This window comes from Coffea eugenioides, chromosome 9 (genome assembly GCF_003713205.1).
Source record: "Coffea eugenioides isolate CCC68of chromosome 9, Ceug_1.0, whole genome shotgun sequence".
Classification (NCBI taxonomy): Eukaryota; Viridiplantae; Streptophyta; class Magnoliopsida; order Gentianales; family Rubiaceae; genus Coffea; species Coffea eugenioides.
In genome coordinates, this window is record NC_040043.1 from 23,099,810 (window position 1) to 23,119,473 (window position 19,664).

Here is a 19,664-nt window from a genome sequence, read left to right on the forward strand (position 1 = left end):
GGCTTACATTCATGCACAAGTAACATTTAATCCTTAATCATTGAAAATTTCACATTTATTTAGGTCGAGTGCGATAAAGTACACCCTCGCCTAGAAAACTCGTTTTAACAATCAGTGAAAGCACTTAACACATTATCAATCAATAATAACAAGCCAATAAGTCAAAGAAATATAACAAACAAGGAACACTCTCATACAAGCACGCATGATATGCAAGAAAACGGTTCAAAAGTAAATAACGCAAGAAAACAGTTCAAAAGTAACTTTGGAAACAGTTTAGAAGTAAATAATGCAAGAAAACAGTTCAAAAGTAAATAATGCAGGAACGGTTCATAAATAACTTTCGAAATAGTTTGAGGTCACTCACCTCAATGGCTCAGAAATCATCCATCATATAACATTGCCTTGCTCAAATCCAAGTCTTAGATCACAAACTCAATGCAAACAAGTCCTTTAAAAGTTCGGACAGCATTTCCCCTGAATTTGCTTACTTTTCCAGCCATCATGGCTTCATTATTTCCTCAGCCAGTCCCAAAGGTACACACACAACAACAAGTTCATCCAATAGCCGTTCAGCAAGCTCCAAGTGGTACTAGTACAAGTCAAACTAGGGAAAAGTTCGGAAATGAAAGTTAAGCTCAAAACCAGAAAAACAGTTTTGACGTCATTTTGCGGTAATGGTACCAAAGGCGCTACGATTGTCGGATGAAGGTGCAAGACCCACCGTTTCGAAGCTAAGAGACAGGGATACAACATCACAGAAGGTCACTCAACCCAGTTTTGAGTACAAACAGGTCAAAAATGCAAGATACTACATCAACAACGTAAAACAGATTCACCAAAATGCATTCTAGTGGAAACATCATAACTCAGGCTCTACAAGTCCAAATCCAGAAATTCCAAAACCAACTGAAAGATAAGAAACAGGTTTAAATTTCATCAGAAGGGCTCAACAACCAATTCGGAAGCAATTCCAGCCAAAATAACCAATTACTGTCGCAAATCCCAATTTCGGGTAAACCAGAACAGCAATAGTAAATTCGATTTTTCTCACTCTACGCTACTCCGATTGACCTGAAATTTTGTAGGCACCTTTAAAATGTCATTCCCTACAACTTTCATGTTTTAATAAAAGGCCAATTCGGCCTCTATCTAGGACCTAAAATTTCGGACAGAATGAAGAACCAAGAACCCTAATTTTCCAGATTTCTTCCAAAACAGAATTTACTTGCAATCTTCCACTTTTTCCACCTTCTAGAATCATTAAACATCATTTCCAATCATCATACATAACCACATAATCATACTCATATTAAAACAGAAAAATCCCCAAAAATAATAAAAGTTCATCCATCCAACCACAACTCAAAATATAATCCATCAAACCATCTCTTTAGCCATCACAAGTCTCTAATTTAGCATAATCAAGAACAAACAAAGGATGGCTAGACATGATACCTTCAAATATCAAGAAAGGTGATGACTTAGGGATTTTTCTTCCAAAACAACTCCACCAAGAGCTTCAATCTTCCTTAGCTAGCAAGTTTTATGGAGTGATTTGCAATTTAATCGGTTGGAACTCAAGATTTGGACAAGAAATTGAAGTGCAAGATGATGGATTTTCTCTCTCTTTTTCTCTCAAAATTTCGTCCAAGACAAGCTAAAATGGAGAGAAATTGGGTCCAAATTGGTTTTAGTAAAGTTAAAAAGTCTTGGTCAAAAGTCAAGGTCCAATGGTTTTGTGACAAATGGTCCTTTAGGGTTTTAATCTTATCTTTTTGTCTCTCCAATACAAATATCTTAACACATTGTAAAATAATATCACTTAATACAAAATTCCAACAAGTTGTCAAAAATATAATGCATTTACCGCACTTGCGGGTCCCACGTCCAAAATACGCTTTTAATTTCTCAAAAACTAACCGATACTAGAAAAATCATTTTAAAACTATCTTTGCTCATAACTTTATCTGGGGAATTTTTCTAATCAAGAAAATGTAGAAAAGGCGGGCGATTAAATAAAATAACCCTAGAAAATTAGAAAATTTCCGGGTTCTCACACTCATTCTTTTCGGGGCGTCACAAAGTCAACCATCCAATCGGGTCGCGACACATGGCATCTTAATGGTTCAAGCTTATCCTTTTGTCTCTCCAAGATTAAACCATCTAAGTAATCTCTAATTATCTCTTAACCCCTAGTAAATTAATTCCAGTATACAAAACGTAACCTAATTGGTCGAATTTATCGCACTTAACGCCACTAGCGGGTCCCACGTCCAATATACACTTCTAATATCTCATGAACTAACTTATACTAGAAAAATAATTAAAAAACTATATTTCCTTATAAAAATATCGCTAAAGTTAACATAATAACAAAAATATAGAAAACGGGTGCAAAGAAAGAAAATAAGGCCTAGCAATTCAGAAAATTTTTGGGTTCTCACAGTAAGGCAATTGGGGAATTAAATCTTACGGGCGTACCTAAGATTATTTCTCAATTAGAGTAGTGATTAACGGGCGTACCTTAATCACCGGCACAGTAAAGAGGGGTTGACTGTCATCGCTTGTTTGGCAATTATAACCTATTTATTGGTAAATAATTGGAATTGGCTTTACATCGATGATCAATTAGGTGAACCATTGCTGAAGTTATTCCTTGGCTAGATCCTTAATTATCACTCATTTGATTTTAGTAAATTGTTATTTAATTTCTAGTTGGCTATTTTATTTTTATTGTTTTACTTTTAGTTGAATTGCTTAAATTGTCACCCCTGATGCAAAAACACCCTCTTTGTTACTGTGAATTTGAAAAGAAACAATTACACCCAGTCCCTGTGGATTCGACCCTGCTTACCACTATCTACAGAAATTAACTTTAGTTGAGCAGGTTTTTATTATTGCACAGGCTGACAACCTGTCAATTTTTGGCGCCGTTGCCGGGGACTGGTGTTATTATTTGTTTCTTCTTGAGTCCATTTTTGCTCTAATTTTCTGGTATTCTTCTAGTGCATGCCTCGTTCTTCTCGTACAGGTGAATTAATTTTTGACCCTGAGGTAGAGAAGACTGCGCGTAGGACAAGAAAGGAAACTAGACAGCTCAGAGAAGAGCAGTCTAGTGTTGCATCTCAAGGACTTGATCCAGAGGTTGAGTCAACGGATTTGCGTGGTGGTAACTCAAGTGACTCAGACCAGGAGGAAGTCACCATGGCGAATGCACAAACACTATGGGAGTTGGCTGCTCCCAATTTAAATCAGCAACCTCTATGCATTACTTTCCCAAGTTTAAATGATAACACTCCCTTTGAATTAAAATCAGGTCTAATTCATCTTTTGCCATCATTCCATGGTTTACCAGGTGAGGAGCCGTATAAACACCTGCAGGAGTTTGATGTAGTTTGCAACAGCATGAAGCCCCCAGGTATTACAGAAGATCAGATAAAAATGAGGGCATTCCCCTTCTCCTTGAAGGACTCTGCAAAAGACTGGTTGTACTACCTACCACCAGATAGTATCACCACGTGGGACCAGCTGAAGAAAAAATTCTTGGACAAATATTTTCCGGCGTCTCGAGCTGGAAGTCTAAGGAAGGAGATCTGCGGTATGAAGCAACACCCAGGCGAGTCCCTCTATGAGTATTGGGAGAGATTCAAGAAGCTATGCATCAAGTGCCCCCAGCATCAGATAAGTGAGCAGTTGCTCATTCAATACTTCTATGAGGGCCTACTTTTCAGGGACCGAAGTATAATCGATGCTGCAAGTGGAGGGGAGTTAGTGAACAAGACTCCTCGGGCAGCATGGGAGCTAATTGAAGGAATGGCGGAGAATTCGCAGCAGTTTGGTACGAGGGAGGATGTCCCAACGCGTAGGGTGAATGAGGTAGACACATCCTCCATCCAGCAGCAAATTTCTGAATTGACATTCTTCGTGCGACAATTAGCTGTAGGAAGTGCCTCACAAGTCAAGGTGTGTGGGGTATGTGCTGCCGTGGGTCATTCTATAGAGGTGTGCCCACTGGTTCAGGAAGAAACTGCAGAGCAGGTGAGCATGGCTAGTCACGCGCCCGCGCCAAGAAAGGCCTATGACCCGTACTTGAACACATACAATCCGGGCTGGAGAGATCACCCTAATTTCAGCTATGGGAAAAATAGGCAGCCCAATTTTGCACCGAATAAGCAGCAGGGGCATCACCAGCAGCCTCACCAGTAGTATCAGCCTCGCCCGCCACCATCCTCTTCAAACTCAAGTCCGTCTTTGGAAGAAATGATGAAGCAATTGATTACTAATCAATAAAAGACGGACTCTGACATGCAGAGCATTAGGAATCAAATGGGACAAATGGCGATAGCAATTAACCGCCTAGAATCCCAAGCCCAAGGTAAATTACCATCCCAACCTGAAGTGAACCCGAAGAACGTAAATGCGATGACTTTAAGAAGCGGGAAAGAAATTCAGGGACCAGAACTCATGATTCCAAAAGACAATGATGAAGAAAAGATTGAGAACGAGCCCGAGAAGGAGACAGCAATGGCACAAATCCACAGGTACTTCCAGATCCAGTCATTACAGTTAAAACTAACCCGCCTCCCTTTCCTAACAGGTTGGAAAAATCGAAAAAGCAGGATAAGGAGAAGGAGATCCTGGAGGTGTTCCGCAAAGTCGAGATTAATATTCCCCTGTTAGATGCAATTAAACAGGTGCCGAAATACACAAAGTTTTTGAGAGACCTGTGCGTCAATCGAAGGTGGCTGAGAGGAGATGAAAGAGTCATTGTTGGGGAAAATGTGTCCGCAGTCCTGCAGAGAAAGCTCCGACCAAAGTGTGGGGACCCAGGTATGTTCACTATCCCCTGTAGGATAGGCAACACCTTGATTAGAAAGGCCATGTTGGACCTAGGGGCATCTATTAATGTAATGCCAAAATCTATCTATGCTTCTCTGAACTTTGGTCCATTAAAAGAAACTGGAATAATCATTCAATTAGCTGACCGAACTAATGCATATCCTGATGGGTTAGTTGAAGATGTGTTGGTAAAGATTAATGATTTGGTGTTTCCAGCTGACTTTTATGTACTTGATATGGATGATGATCACTCCCCCAATCTCTCACCTTTGTTATTAGGTAGACCCTTTTTTAGCACAGCACAAACGAAAATTGATGTTAATAAGGGTACCTTGTCCATGGAGTTTGATGGGAAAATTGTGCATTTTAATATTTTTGATACTATGAAATACCCCTCAAACTCCAACTTTAGCTCTGTTTTCTCTGTGAGTACTATTGACCCTGCGTTGCAGGAAGTGTTTGAAACTGTTGGCAGGGATGAGTTGGAGGTGGCTTAGACCAAGCACCACGAGTTGGGGACAATGCCTGAGGTGGAGTGGAGCGAAGATCTAAAAGGCACAATAGGCACATTACACTCATTGCCGACTACCAAAAAAAGGTATGAAGTCTCACCTATTTTTATTCCCAAACCTCACCAGAGTGTATTGCCATCTGTGGTGCAGGCACCTGTATTAGAGTTGAAGCCCCTACCAGAGCACTTGAAGTATGCGTATCTGGGCGACAACGAGACACTCCCGGTGATTATCTCATCGGCACTATCAGAAACTCAGAAGGAAAAGCTGATTCGGGTCCTTAGAGAGCATAAAGAGGCGATAGGGTGGACCATTGCCGACATTAAGGGAATCAGTCCCTCCATCTGTATGCATCGAATAAGGCTCAACCTGTGTGCCAAGCTCAAAAGAGGCTCAACCCTCTCATGATGGATGTGGTGAAAAAAGAAATATTGAAGCTACTCGATGTGGGGATTATATTTGCTATATCTGATAGCCCATGGGTAAGGCCGGTCCAGGTAGTTTCAAAAAAGGCAGGAGTGACGGCAGAGGCCAACCAAACGGGTGAGCTAGTGCCAGTGCGTAAACCCACTGGTTGGAGACAGTGTATAGACTACCGCAGGCTGAACGCCGTTACCAAAAAGGACCATTTTCCTCTCCCTTTCGTTGATCAAATGGTTGAACGCTTGGCTTGAAGGGCTTATTACTGTTTTCTGGATGGATTTTCAGGGTATTTCCAGATAGCGATTGCACCAGAGGATCAGGAGAAGACAACTTTCACGTGCCCATTCGGGACCTTTGCTTATAGACGGATGCTTTTCGGTTTGTGCAATGCACCTACCACTTTCCAGAGATATATGGTAAGCATCTTTTCTGAATATGTTGAGAAAATAATTGAAGTTTTCATGGATGATTTCAGTGTGTATGGTGATAGTTTTGATACATGTCTAGATAACTTGAAATTGATCATGATAAGGTGTATAGAGACTAATCTTGTGCTTAACTGGGAAAAATGTCATTTTATGGTTGACCACGGGATAGTCTTAGGTCATGTTGTGTCGTCTAAGGGTATTGAAGTTGGCAGGGCGAAAATAGATATTATATTTGCTTTGCCTTACCCCGCGAGTGTGCGGGAAGTGCGCTCTTTTCTTGGACATGCAGGATTTTACAGAAGGTTTATCAAGGACTTCTCGAAGGTTGGAGCCCCGTTGTTCCAGCTTTTACAAAAAGATGTGGTCTTCAACTTTGATGACGAGTGTGAGAGAGCCTTCGACAAGTTGAAGGAGTTATTGACCTCACCCCCAATCATCCAACCCCCTGACTGGAGTTTACCATTTGAGAGCACGTGTGATGCCAGTGATCATGCTGTAGGGGCTGTGTTGGGGCAAAGAGTGGGAAAGGCAGCTCATGTCATCTACTATGCGTCCCGAACCTTGAATGGAGGTCAATTGAATTATTCCACCACTGAGAAGGAGCTTCTTGCGATTATTTTTGCTATAGAAAAATTTAGGTCATATTTGTTAGGTGCTAAAGTTATTGTGTTTTCTGATCATGCAGCGTTAAGGTACCTAATGACCAAGAAAGATGCAAAGCCGAGGCTCATAAGGTGGATATTGCTCCTACAGGAATTTGACCTAGAGATAAGGAATAAGAGAGGCTCGGAGAACTTGGTAGCCGACCACTTGAGCCGCATACCAGTGGGGGAGAAGAAAGAGCCATTGAGGGATACTTTCCCTGAGGAGCACCTGTTTTCTTTAAATTCTCAATTGCCTTGGTATGCCGATTTAGTCAATTATTTAGTAACGGAAAATTTTCCTGCAGGTTGGCCAAAATCGAAGAGGGATAAATTGAAGAGCGATGCCAAGTACTACATCTGGGATGACCCGTACCTGTGGAAGAGGTGTGCTGATCAAATGATGAGGAGATGTTTAAGTGAAGCTGAATTTCAGTCGATTTTAACCTATTGTCATACCTTTGCTTGTGGAGGTCATTTTGGACCCAAAAGAACTGCTCACAAGGTATTAGAAAGTGGATTTTATTGGCCTTCATTGTTTAAGGATGCATATGTGTTTTGTAAGTCGTGTGATCGCTGTCAAAGGGTAGGTAATATAGCCCGTAGAGATCATATACCCCAAGTCCCATTAATTTTTGTTGAAATTTTTGATGTGTGGGGTATAGATTTCATGGGGCCTTTTCTTACCTCATTTGGTTTTGTATATATTTTGTTGGCAGTCGATTACGTGTCTAAATGGGTGGAGGCTAAGGCCAACCGGACTAATGATTCAAAAGTGGTTGCGGATTTTGTCAGATCTAATATTTTTGTGCGTTTTGGGATGCTAAGGGCCATTGTTAGTGACAGGGGGACGCATTTCTGCAATAAGACTGTAACAGCCCCACTTTCCCCTAAGGCGAACCAAAGGGATTAGCGGACTGCCTGCCCAGCTCTCGCCAGGACTAACGGATCAGTTTACGTCGATCTATTACGTTCCGGAACATACCAACGTGGGCAAATATGTCAAAATCACAAAATAAATAAAAACGAAATTCGAAGCCGAAGATGAATAGTGCTGGACACGTCAGAATCCAGATACTAGGCCGAGAGTAGCCAAAATTTTTCTTTTGCCGTTTGAAATACGAGTTGATCCAAAATTCAACCAAATATCAACCAAACATACACACATTGAAATGTAACATTTTCAAGCCAAAACGGCATGTCAAAAATCATTCACTACGAATATACATGTTCGGTTTGCCAATCAAAAGAAAGTGAACCCAATACACATTAGGGTTTCATTCGAAGAGCTATCCAAAAGATGCATTTACATGAGCTCAACTTGACAACCAACAAGTATAACCTTTCCAAAAGTGGTCATTTTCCTGTAAGGAAAACAAATGGAACGGAATGAGCTTAAGCCCAGTGAGTTACTACCACATAAGCACAAGGATCATATAAGCATAATCTTTCATTTCGAGTACACAATTAAGAATTAAAACAAGTCGGTAAAAGGATACGGATGGCTCTCAAGAGCCCATTTCCACGCTTACATTCTTGATCCAATCTCATTGACCCTCCGTCAATGTTTAAGAATACCCGACCGTAGACCTCACTTCACTCCATTCCTTCCACCAAACATACCCCAACCGGGCCCGCACTCCAATCAGTCATTTTGGTAATACTCGAGTATACCGGAACCAAGAGTCTCATTACTACAAGATTCCCCAGTACAGTCCCCGTGGCACGTCAATATTCACGACCAAGCCCTCGCCGGCTCGATCCAATTGACTACCTACGGGGTTGAGCTCAGTAATACAGTAAGGCCGTTGGACATTCGTCCAAACGACACCAAATCAGTATTCCATGAATGGAATTCAATATCTCATATAGCAAGTGCAGTAATTCAGTAAAACGGTAAACAGTCCTGAATGGCATCACAAGGGGGTGAGGGCGGTCAAGTACACCCTCACCTCAATAATTTTCATTAGCCATATTAGCCGTCAAGGCATCAAATTCCCATATACCAAAGCCACATTGTAACATTTAAGTGAGTAGTATACTCACCAATCAATTCAGTGCTATTTCATGCACTTCCGTCAGGAGAATGTCGTGAACCACCGTCACGCCCTAGAACACGTAAACAAATGCAATGAGACTCGATAACGAGTCACAAAGCCAAGCCAATTATGACCCAATAGGGTTTCATATGCATAAACAAGCATAATAGCAAACCAGAAATTTCAGCAAATGGAACTCATTTGATCCAACAACAAAAACAGTTTTCGCCTCCTAATGCGGCAATGGCATAAAATGCGCTACACTTATCGGATGAGGGCGTAAGACCCACCATCTCGAAGCTAAAAGACAGGGCTACAACAATGTAGAAGGCCACTCAGTCCAAATCCTAGCACAACTCGGTCAAAAATGCAGAAAACCAAGCCAGAACCGTAATTGCAGGTTCCCAAATCACACAAAACTGTAATTCATCTATCTCAGTCTATACAGGTCCAAATGCATTGATTCCAAAGGAATATGATAGCTAAGACATCAAGATACATTTCATCAGAAGACAACAACAACAAAATCCAAACCCATTCCAGTCAAAACAGACGATTACAATCGCAGTTCGCACATTCTGATCACCCAGAACAGCAACAGTAAAAACGACATAACTCCCTCTACACTACTCCAAATGCCCTGAAATTTTGTAGACACTTCAAACTCATCAATACCTACAACTTTCATGTTTTGAGAAAAGTCCAATTCGGCCTCTAGCCCTATGATCTAAAATCGGACAGAATTAGGGGTTTTGAAACCCTAACATTTCTCAATTCAATCCAAATCCAAAATTGATTGCATTTATCAACAATTCACACCTACTAGAGTCAAAGCCCCTTATTACCAACCATCAAAAACAACCACACCATCAAGAACATATGAAACCAGAAAATTCCTCAAAAAATAAAAAACTCAACCAATTCACTTCAAATCAAGAAATAAAACACATAATCCCTCACTTAAGCCACCATTAGGCATAAATTCAACATCATTAAATATAAGAGGGTGTTCATATACCACTTACCAAGTAATCAAGAGAGAGGAAGATGTTGGACACCTTAAATCTTCAAACAAACTTCACTAAACTACTTACTAGCACCCAAGGGAGGAATTTTATGGAGTGAAATCTAGTTTCGGTATTTGTTTTTGGAAGATTGAACCAAATGGAAGCTTGAAATTTGATGAAGTTTCTTCCTTCTTTGAGCTTGAGAGGGCCGGCCAACAAGAGGTGAAAAATGGTGAATTTTACTGATTTTTTGAAGATATTAACCACTTAGTCAAAATAGTCAAAAAAAAGAATAGTAACTCTTAAGTCCTAACCAATAATACCATGACACTTGGCACCTCATTAATGCATTCCTATCCTTTCTTTTCTCTCTCACATCAATCATTTCACACACTCTACTTATCTCTTAACACCCGATAAATTTTACACAGTATCCGGAATTTAACCTAATTGGCCGAATTTTTCCGAACTTTTCGCACTAGTGGGTCCCACGTCCAATATATATTCTTAATTTTTCAAAAACTACCCAATGCTAGAAAAATCATCTAAAAACTATAATTACTCATAAAAATTCATCAGGAAAATTTCCTAAGCCAGAAAACGCAGAAAACATGCCATTAAAGGAAATAAAACCCTCGGAAAAGATTAGGGTTTTTATGGGTTCTCACACTCTCTCCCCCTTAAAAGAATTTCGTCCTCGAAATTCCTTATCATTGACTACACCGGGATTAAATTGATCATTGACTACACCGGGATTAAATTGAGCATTATACTTAGCTAACAGATCTGTACCCCTTCACTGGCCAGGTTCAGTAAATTATTACCTTCCACGTCCTCTAATGGATCAAAGACTTGACGTTGTTCTAAGGAGTACACCCGAGAGGACACTTTCGATCCATCCTTGTCCCCATTCGGCTGGGCAGGGTTGGTAGTAGTTGGTGGCAGAGTCCCTTGCCGCTCACGCAGGCGAGCTGGACAGTTAGCAATTTGATGTTCGGCACTCCCACAGAGCAAGCATTTTCCTCCTTTCCTCCAGCAATTGTCCTCCGAGTGGTTTAATTTTCCGCAATACCCGCAGGGTCCGCGTGCTACAGAAACCGAGCCTCCTCTTGACGGGCTCTCTTGTGACACTCCCGGCATCCTTACTCCTCCCGTTCCTCGTCCAAACTTGGGAGGGGTACTTTCATCCTCCTGCCCCGAACTACTTCCAGGAAATCCCCTCTTTTTCGCCTGGAAGTTTTTCACCTGGAGCCTAGCATTCTCTACTCGTTGTGCCTTCTCCACTGCTTCGCTGAAGGCATTAATTTGGGCTGCCGCGAGGTCCTTCTGGATCTCTACGTTCAGGCCCTGGACAAATCGCCGTATTCTTCGTTGCTCGGTCATGATGAGTTCGGGCGTAAATTTGGATAGGCGGGTGAATTGACTCTCATATTCCGCCACAGTTTGAGCTCCTTGGCGGAGTCAAATGAACTTGTCCTCCTTCCTCTCCTGAACTAGAGGAGGGAAAAACTTTGCATTGAACTCTCTGATGAAGTTCACCCAAGTCCTAGGTGTCTGTTCTCGTTCCCACTTCTGCCGAATTACGTTCCACCAGGAACGGGCTGCCCCCTCAAGCTGGAACACGGCAAAAGTCACCTGCCGTTCGTCAGAGTAGTGTAGGGCTGCAAATATATCAACCATCTTTTCAATCCATCTTTCAGCAACGTCCGGGTCGGGTCCCCCAACAAACTTCGGCGGAGTGAACTTTTGAAAGCGTTCGAGAGCTCTATCTTCGCTCTCGACATGATGGCCAGGGTTTCCGGGGTTTCCAGGATTAAGGTTTGGGTTCTGGGCTTGTTGCTGCACTACTTGTGCTAGCAGGTTTCATATGTTCTTGATGGTGTGGTTGTTTTTGATGGTTGGTAATAAGGGGCTATGGCTCTAGTAGGTGCATATGATAGGAAATTGCAACCAATTTTGGGTTTAGATTGAATTGAGAAATGTTAGGGTTTCAAAACCCCTAATTCTGTCCGATTTTGGATCATAGGGTTAGAGGCCGAATTGGACTTTTCTGAAAACATGAAAGTTGTAGGTATTGATGATTTTGAAGTGCCTGCAAAATTTCAGGTCATTTGGATTAGTGTAGAGTGAGATATGTCGTTTTTACTGTTGCTGTTCTGGGTCATCAGAATGTGCGAACTGTGATTGTAATCGTCTGTTTTGACTGGAATTGCTTTGGATTTGGTTGTTGAGGTCTTCTGATGAAATGTATCTTGATGTACTAGCTACCATATGCCTTTGGAATCAATGCATTTGGACCTGTGTAGACTGAGTTGGACGAATTACAGCATTGTGTGATTTGGGAACCTGCAATTACGGTTCTGGGTTGGTTTTCTGCATTTTTGACCCAGTGGTGCTAGGATTTGGACTGAGTGGCCTTCTACATTGTTGTAGCCCTGGTTCTTAGCTTCGAAACGGTGGGTCTTGGACCTCCATCCGATACTCGTAATACCTTTGGTGCCATTACCGCAAAAGGACGTCAAAACTGTTTTCTGGTTTTGAGCAATTGTGGTTAATTGCTTTGTGCTTGGGTTTGATTGTAGGATGGAAAGGATGAATTTATGGGGAAATGCTGTACGATTTTTAATAGCGTTGGTTACCTTAAGTTTCATGTGAAAGGCTTGGACTTGAATGATGGAAGCCGTGGAGGTGAGTGACCTTAAACTACTTGCAACGTTACTTTCAAATGTTTCTTGCATCATTTCTTTGATTGCATATCCTGTGTGCCGGCATATAAGTTCTTGACATGTTTTGGCTCAAATGAGTACTTGGAATTCGTGTGCTAGACTCCGACGTTTCCTCCACCGTTTAATGTTCCTGTAGAGCACCAATGGGCTCAATGTTCAATGTTCAATGTTAATGTTCCATGTTAAATGATTGTTTGGAGCGTTGGACGTCTAAGTACCATGATTTCACTGGCTCATGAGAGAAGTGAAAGTGCATTGATTGTTGAAGCATGACATTATTGAAATGAACGATTGTGAAACTGATTTGATAACTGAATTTCTTGGTTACTCGCTGAGCTTCTGCTCACCCCAAAATGTTTTATTCCCCTCCACAGGGCTCAAGGCGAAGGAGTGGCTTGTAGTGTTTAATCCTGGATTATTTCATGTATGGATTGAATTTGGTTTTCCTTTTGTGTAATCCTTCATATTGGGATTGTATTGAACGTTTAGAATTGATTGGATGTGTAATAGTCAAGTTTTGGACTTCCTCCTGTATAATCATTGTGACCAAGGATCAGAGTGGCGCAGTGGAAGCGTGGACGCTTCGCTTTTGATATGTAAAGTTTTGGGATATTTGATTTTATTTGAGATCGTATCGTATCTTGTATTTAATTGAGGTTTGTAGTGAACGACTGAGTCCCGGCGAGAGCCGGGCAGGCGGCCCGCCGAACCCTCTGGTTCGCCTTAGGGGGAGGTGGGGTCGTGACAATTGGTATCAGAGCTTAGGCTTCAGATCTCTGTAGTGTATCCTAGGCTTGAAGTTTAGGATGCCGGACTGTGGGTTTGATTTGACTCTTGAGAGATTTGTGCGGGATGTCTTGACTTGATTGGTACAAGAGGGAATGTCGAGGACGACATTCTTTTAAGGAGGGGAGATTGTGACGCCCCGAAAAAAAATGAGTTTGAGAACCCGGAAATTTTCTAATTTTCTAGGGTATATTTTTTTTAATTGCCCGCCTTATCTACATTTTCTTGATTAGAAAAATTCCCCAGATCAAGTTTATGAGCAAATATAGTTTTCAAATGATTTTTCTAGTATCGGTTAGTTTTTGAGAAATTAAAAGCGTATTTTGGACGTGGGACCCGCTAGTGCGGTAAATGCATTATATTTTTAACCACTTGTTGGAATTTTGTATTTTCAAGATATTAAGTGATATTATTTTACAAAGTGTTAAGATATTTTTATTGGAGAGACAAAAGGATAGAGTTGCATTAATGGAGTGACATGTGTCACACAACCATTGGTTGGACTTTGTTGGCAACTATTCACACTTTTGACTTTTGACCAAATTGAGTAAATATCTTGAAAAATTGCTCAAAAATCACCATTTTCTTCTCCTTCATGGCCGATTCTTCCTTGAGCAAAGAAGAAAGAAATTCTTCAACTTTCTAGTTTCCATTTCACTCAATCTTCCAAAACCAACCACATAACTTAGATTCTACTCCATAAAATTTCTCCCTTGGGTGCTAGTAAGTAGTTTAGTGAAGTTTGTTTGAAGACTTAAGGTGTCCAACATCTTCCTCTCTCTTGATTACTTGGTAAGTGGTATATGAACACCCTCCTATATTTAATGATGTTGAATTTATGCCTAATGGTGGCTTAAGTGAGGGATTATGTGTTTTATTTCTTGATTTGAAGTGAATTGGTTGAGTTTTTTATTTTTTGAGGAATTTTCTGGTTTCATATGTTCTTGATGGTGTGGTTGTTTTTGATGGTTGGTAATAAGGGGCTATGGCTCTAGTAGGTGCATATGATAGGAAATTGCAACCAATTTTGGGTTTGGATTGAATTGAGAAATGTTAGGGTTTCAAAACCCCTAATTCTGTCCGATTTTGGATCATAGGGTTAGAGGACGAATTGGACTTTTCTGAAAACATGAAAGTTGTAGGTATTGATGATTTTTGAAGTGCCTGCAAAATTTCAGGTCATTTGGATTAGTGTAGAGTGAGATATGTCGTTTTTACTGTTGCTGTTCTGGGTGATCAGAATGTGCGAACTGTGATTGTAATCGTCTGTTTTGACTGGAATTGCTTTGGATTTGGTTGTTGAGGTCTTCTAATGAAATGTATCTTGATGTACTAGCTACCATTTTCCTTTGGAATCAATGCATTTGGACCTGTGTAGACTGAGTTGGACGAATTACAGCATTGTGTGATTTGGGAACCTGCAAATTACGGTTCTGGGTTGGTTTTCTGCATTTTTGACCCAGTGGTGCTAGGATTTGGACTGAGTGGCCTTCTACATTGTTGTAGCCCTGGTTCTTAGCTTCGAAACGGTGGGTCTTGGACCTCCATCCGATACTCGTAATACCTTTGGTGCCATTACCGCAAAAGGACGTCAAAACTGTTTTCTGGTTTTGAGCAATTGTGGTTAATTGCTTTGTGCTTGGGTTTGATTGTAGGATGGAAAGGATGAATTTATGGGGAAATGCTGTCCGATTTTTAATAGCGTTGGTTACCTTAAGTTTCATGTGAAAGGCTTGGACTTGAATGATGGAAGCCGTGGAGGTGAGTGACCTTAAACTACTTGCAACGTTACTTTAAAATGTTTCTTGCATCGTTTCTTTGATTGCATATCCTGTGTGCCGGCATATAAGTTCTTGACATGTTTTGGCTCAAATGAGTACTTGGAATTCGTGTGCTAGACTCCAATGTTTCCTCCACCGTTTAATGTTCCTGTAGAGCACCAATGGGCTCAATGTTCAATGTTCAATGTTAATGTTCCATGTTAAATGATTGTTTGGAGCGTTGGACGTCTAAGTACCATGATTTCACTGGCTCATGAGAGAAGTGAAAGTGCATTGATTGTTGAAGCATGACATTATTGAAATGAACGATTGTGAAACTGATTTGATAACTGAATTTCTTGGTTACTCGCTGAGCTTCTAGCTCACCCCAAAATGTTTTATTCCCCTCCACAGGGCTCAAGGCGAAGGAGTGGCTTGTAGTGTTTAATCCTGGAATGGCTTGTAGTGTTTAATCCTGGATTATTTCATGTATGGATTGAATTTGGTTTTCCTTTTGTGTAATCCTTCATATTGGGATTGTATTGAACGTTTAGAATTGATTGGATGTGTAATAGTCAAGTTTTGGACTTCCTCCTGTATAATCATTGTGACCAAGGATCAGAGTGGCGCAGTGGAAGCGTGGACGCTTCGCTTTTGATATGTAAAGTTTTGGGATATTTGATTTTATTTGAGATCGTATCGTATCTTGTATTTAATTGAGGTTTGTAGTGAACGACTGAGTCCCGGCGAGAGCCGGGCAGGCGGCCCGCCGAACCCTCTGGTTCGCCTTAGGGGGAGGTGGGGTTGTGACACAATAGGGTTTCATATGCATAAACAAGCATAATAGCAAACCAGAAATTTCAGCAAATGGAACTCATTTGATCCAACAACAAAACAGTTTTCGCCTCCTAATGCGGCAATGGCACAAAATGCGTTACACTTATCGGATGAGGGCGTAAGACCCACCATCTCGAAGCTAAAAGACAGGGCTACAACAATGTAGAAGGCCACTCAGTCCAAATCCTAGCACAACTAGGTCAAAAATGCATAAAACCAAGCCAGAACCGTAATTGCAGGTTCCCAAATCACACAAAACTGTAATTCATCTATCTCAGTCTATACAGGTCCAAATGCATTGATTCCAAAGGAATATGATAGCTAAGACATCAAGATACATTTCATCAGAAGACAACAACAACAAAATCCAAACCCATTCATCAGTCCAAACCACCAGTCAAAACAGACGATTACAATCGCAGTTCGCACATTCTGATCACCCAGAACAGCAACAGTAAAAACGACATAACTCACTCTACACTACTCCAAATGCCCTGAAATTTTGTAGGCACTTCAAACTCATCAATACCTACAACTTTCATGTTTTGAGAAAAGTCCAATTCGGCCTCTAGCCCTATGATCTAAAATCGGACAGAATTAGGGGTTTTGAAACCCTAACATTTCTCAATTCAATCCAAATCCAAAATTGATTGCATTTATCAACAATTCACACCTACTAGAGTCAAAGCCCCTTATTACCAACCATCAAAAACAACCACACCATCAAGAACATATGAAACCAGAAAATTCCTCAAAAAATAAAAAACTCAACCAATTCACTTCAAATCAAGAAATAAAACACATAATCCCTCACTTAAGCCACCATTAGGCATAAATTCAACATCATTAAATATAGGAGGGTGTCATATACCACTTACCAAGTAATCAAGCGAGAGGAAGATGTTGGACACCTTAAATCTTCAAACAAACTTCACTAAACTACTTACTAGCACCCAAGGGAGGAATTTTATGGAGTGAAATCTAGTTTCGGTATTTGTTTTTGGAAGATTGAACCAAATGGAAGCTTGAAATTTGATGAAGTTTCTTCCTTCTTTGAGCTTGAGAGGGCCGGGCAACAAGAGGTGAAAAATGGTGAATTTTAGTGATTTTTTGAAGATATTAACCACTTAGTCAAAATAGTCAAAAAAAAGAATAGTAACTCTTAAGTCCTAACCAATAATACCATGACACTTGGCACCTCATTAATGCATTCCTATCCTTTCTTTTCTCTCTCACATCAATCATTTCACACACTCTACTTATCTCTTAACACCCGATAAATTTTACACAGTATCCGGAATTTAACCTAATTGGCCGAATTTTTCCGAACTTTTCGCACTAGCGGGTCCCACGTCCAATATATATTCTTAATTTTTCAAAAACTACCCAATGCTAGAAAAATCATCTAAAAACTATAATTACTCATAAAAATTCATCAGGAAAATTTCCTAAGCCAGAAAACGCAGAAAACATGCCATTAAAGGAAATAAAACCCTCGGAAAAGATTAGGGTTTTTATGGGTTCTCACAAAGACCATAGCTGCGTTGTTTCAAATGTATGGTGTACTCCACAGGGTCTCGACGTCATACCACCAGCAGACTAATGGTCAAGCGGAGGTATCGAATCGGGAGATTAAGTCCATTTTGGAGAAAATGGTGCGCCCCGATAGGAAAGATTGGAGTCAACGGTTAGAAGATGCACTCTGGGCCTATCGGAAGGCATACAAGACTCCTATTGGCGTGTCACCTTACAGGTTGGTATTTGGGAAGCCGTGTCACCTTCCAGTGGAGTTCGAGCACAAGGCTTTTTGGGCAATAAAACAGTGTAACATGAATTTAGAAGATGCCGGTGCTCAACGGAAGTTGGATCTGCAAGAATTAGAGGAGATTCGGAATGAAGCGTATGAGAATGCATTAATTTACAAGGAAAGAAGCCGGGCTTTTCATGATCAACAAATTTCTAGGAAAACCTTTGAACTTGGTCAAAAGGTTCTCCTATACCAGTCCAGGCTCAAATTATTTCCAGGTAAACTACGCTCCCGTTGGATTGGCCCTTTCGTTGTGACTCACGTTTTTCCTTATGGTGCAGTAAAAATTCAGATTACTAAGACAGATAAGCATTTTGTGGTGAATGGACATCGCCTCAAACACTATTATGAGGGCTTTGTAGATGGAGAGGTGGAGGTGATACGTTTGGATGAGCCACAGTGTTCCAAATAGCACTCCTTAGCCATGTCTAGCCAAAGATATTAAAGAATGGCGCTCATTGGGAGGCAACCAAATTTCTTTTGATTTTTTGTTCGATTTTGTTTTGATAGTTTAAATATGTTTTTCCCTGAGTTTGACTGATTTCTGGCTTCAATGTTCGTTTTTGATGATGCGTAGGTATTTTTCACGGTCAGAAGGGTTCTTGCTCTTTTGACGCGCCCGCGTCACGTTCGTGGGAAAAGTAAGTATTCAAAAAAACTCAAGAGCGGTTATCGATTTTTTTTTATTAACCTCTAATTTTGAATGTAGAAAATAAATTTTATTCATATATAAAAAAATTTTGTTTTTATTTAAAAAAAATTTAATAAATAAAAATATAAAAATAATAATAAAAAAAAATTGTTTTTTTTCTTTTTCCGTTTTGAGCAGCGGCTTGGGCTTTCAATTACAGATGTTAATTTACAAAGAAAAAAAATTTCTTTCTTTTCTTTCTTTTTCTTTCTTCTTTCTTTCTTCTTTCTTTCTTCTCCGCTGTTTCTTCCTCTCGTTCGATTGAACCCAGCTTGCGCCGCCGCCCCACATTGCCGTACGCCACTCTCCCTACCACCACGCCCCAATCACTCTTTCTCCCTCTCAATCTCATCTTCCACTGCGCCAAGCTCTCCCACAACTCCATCCAGCAGCAGCACTCCATCGCCGCACTCAAGATCGTGCCACCAGTACAGCAGCGTGCACCGCCACTGCTGTCCACCGACTCCTCCCTCTCTCAGGCCGCGCGCCGTCCGCCACTCGCGCAGTCCGCCGCAAATAGGAACCACACGCCGCCGCCTGCTCTTTTTCTGCTGACGCCACTCACACGCCAGCCGTAGCAGCCCAGCTCCTCGTAGCTGAGCCACCGCCATCTCCACCCCTCTCCACCCCCGCTCGCGTGCGTCTCCCAGTTCCAGCTCGTCCGCCATCAGCTTCGCTCCACATCCCCACTGCGGCGCGGCTCGCCTCTCACCTCACGCGCAACCTAGCTGCGCCTGCCCCCCATTTGAGTCGCCGTCGCTGCTGAAGTTCCCAGGATCGCTGCCCACTGCTCTGCGCGCCGTCCCTCGCGGTAGTTCCCTTCTCGCGTCTCTCTCTCCTCGCAGACGCCGCACACCGCGGCTATTTCTTCCACCGTGACCCAGCTTCACCAGCACTCCACTTCCAGCTCCAGCTCGATCTCCACAACCGCGCACCTCCACCAGCGCCGACTGCCCGCCGCACCTACTCGCGGCCACCTTCCTCGCCCCTCTCCCTCGTGCGCCTCCCTCTAATTGGAGAATTGAATGAAATCACAGTAATTGGTTCCGCTGTTGCGCCCATTTTTCTTCGCCATTCCAACTCCAGTTCTTCATTGAGTGACAATTGTAGGTATTTGACACTCGATCCCCGACTCTTGGTATTGATTGCTATCACTTGGGTTGGT

General features: G+C 41.5%; 1 protein-coding gene across 1 annotated transcript; it reads left to right on the forward strand.

The window, feature by feature from the left end:
- Positions 1–5,363: 5,363 nt before the first annotated feature.
- Positions 5,364–18,220, forward strand: LOC113782370. The gene is made up of 4 exons (XM_027328264.1): positions 5,364–5,700; positions 6,063–6,776; positions 6,891–7,233; positions 17,575–18,220. The coding sequence occupies exons 1-4, from the start codon at positions 5,364–5,366 to the stop codon at positions 18,218–18,220; spliced, it is 2,040 nt and encodes a 679-aa protein (XP_027184065.1).
- The last annotated feature ends 1,444 nt before the right edge of the window (positions 18,221–19,664 follow it).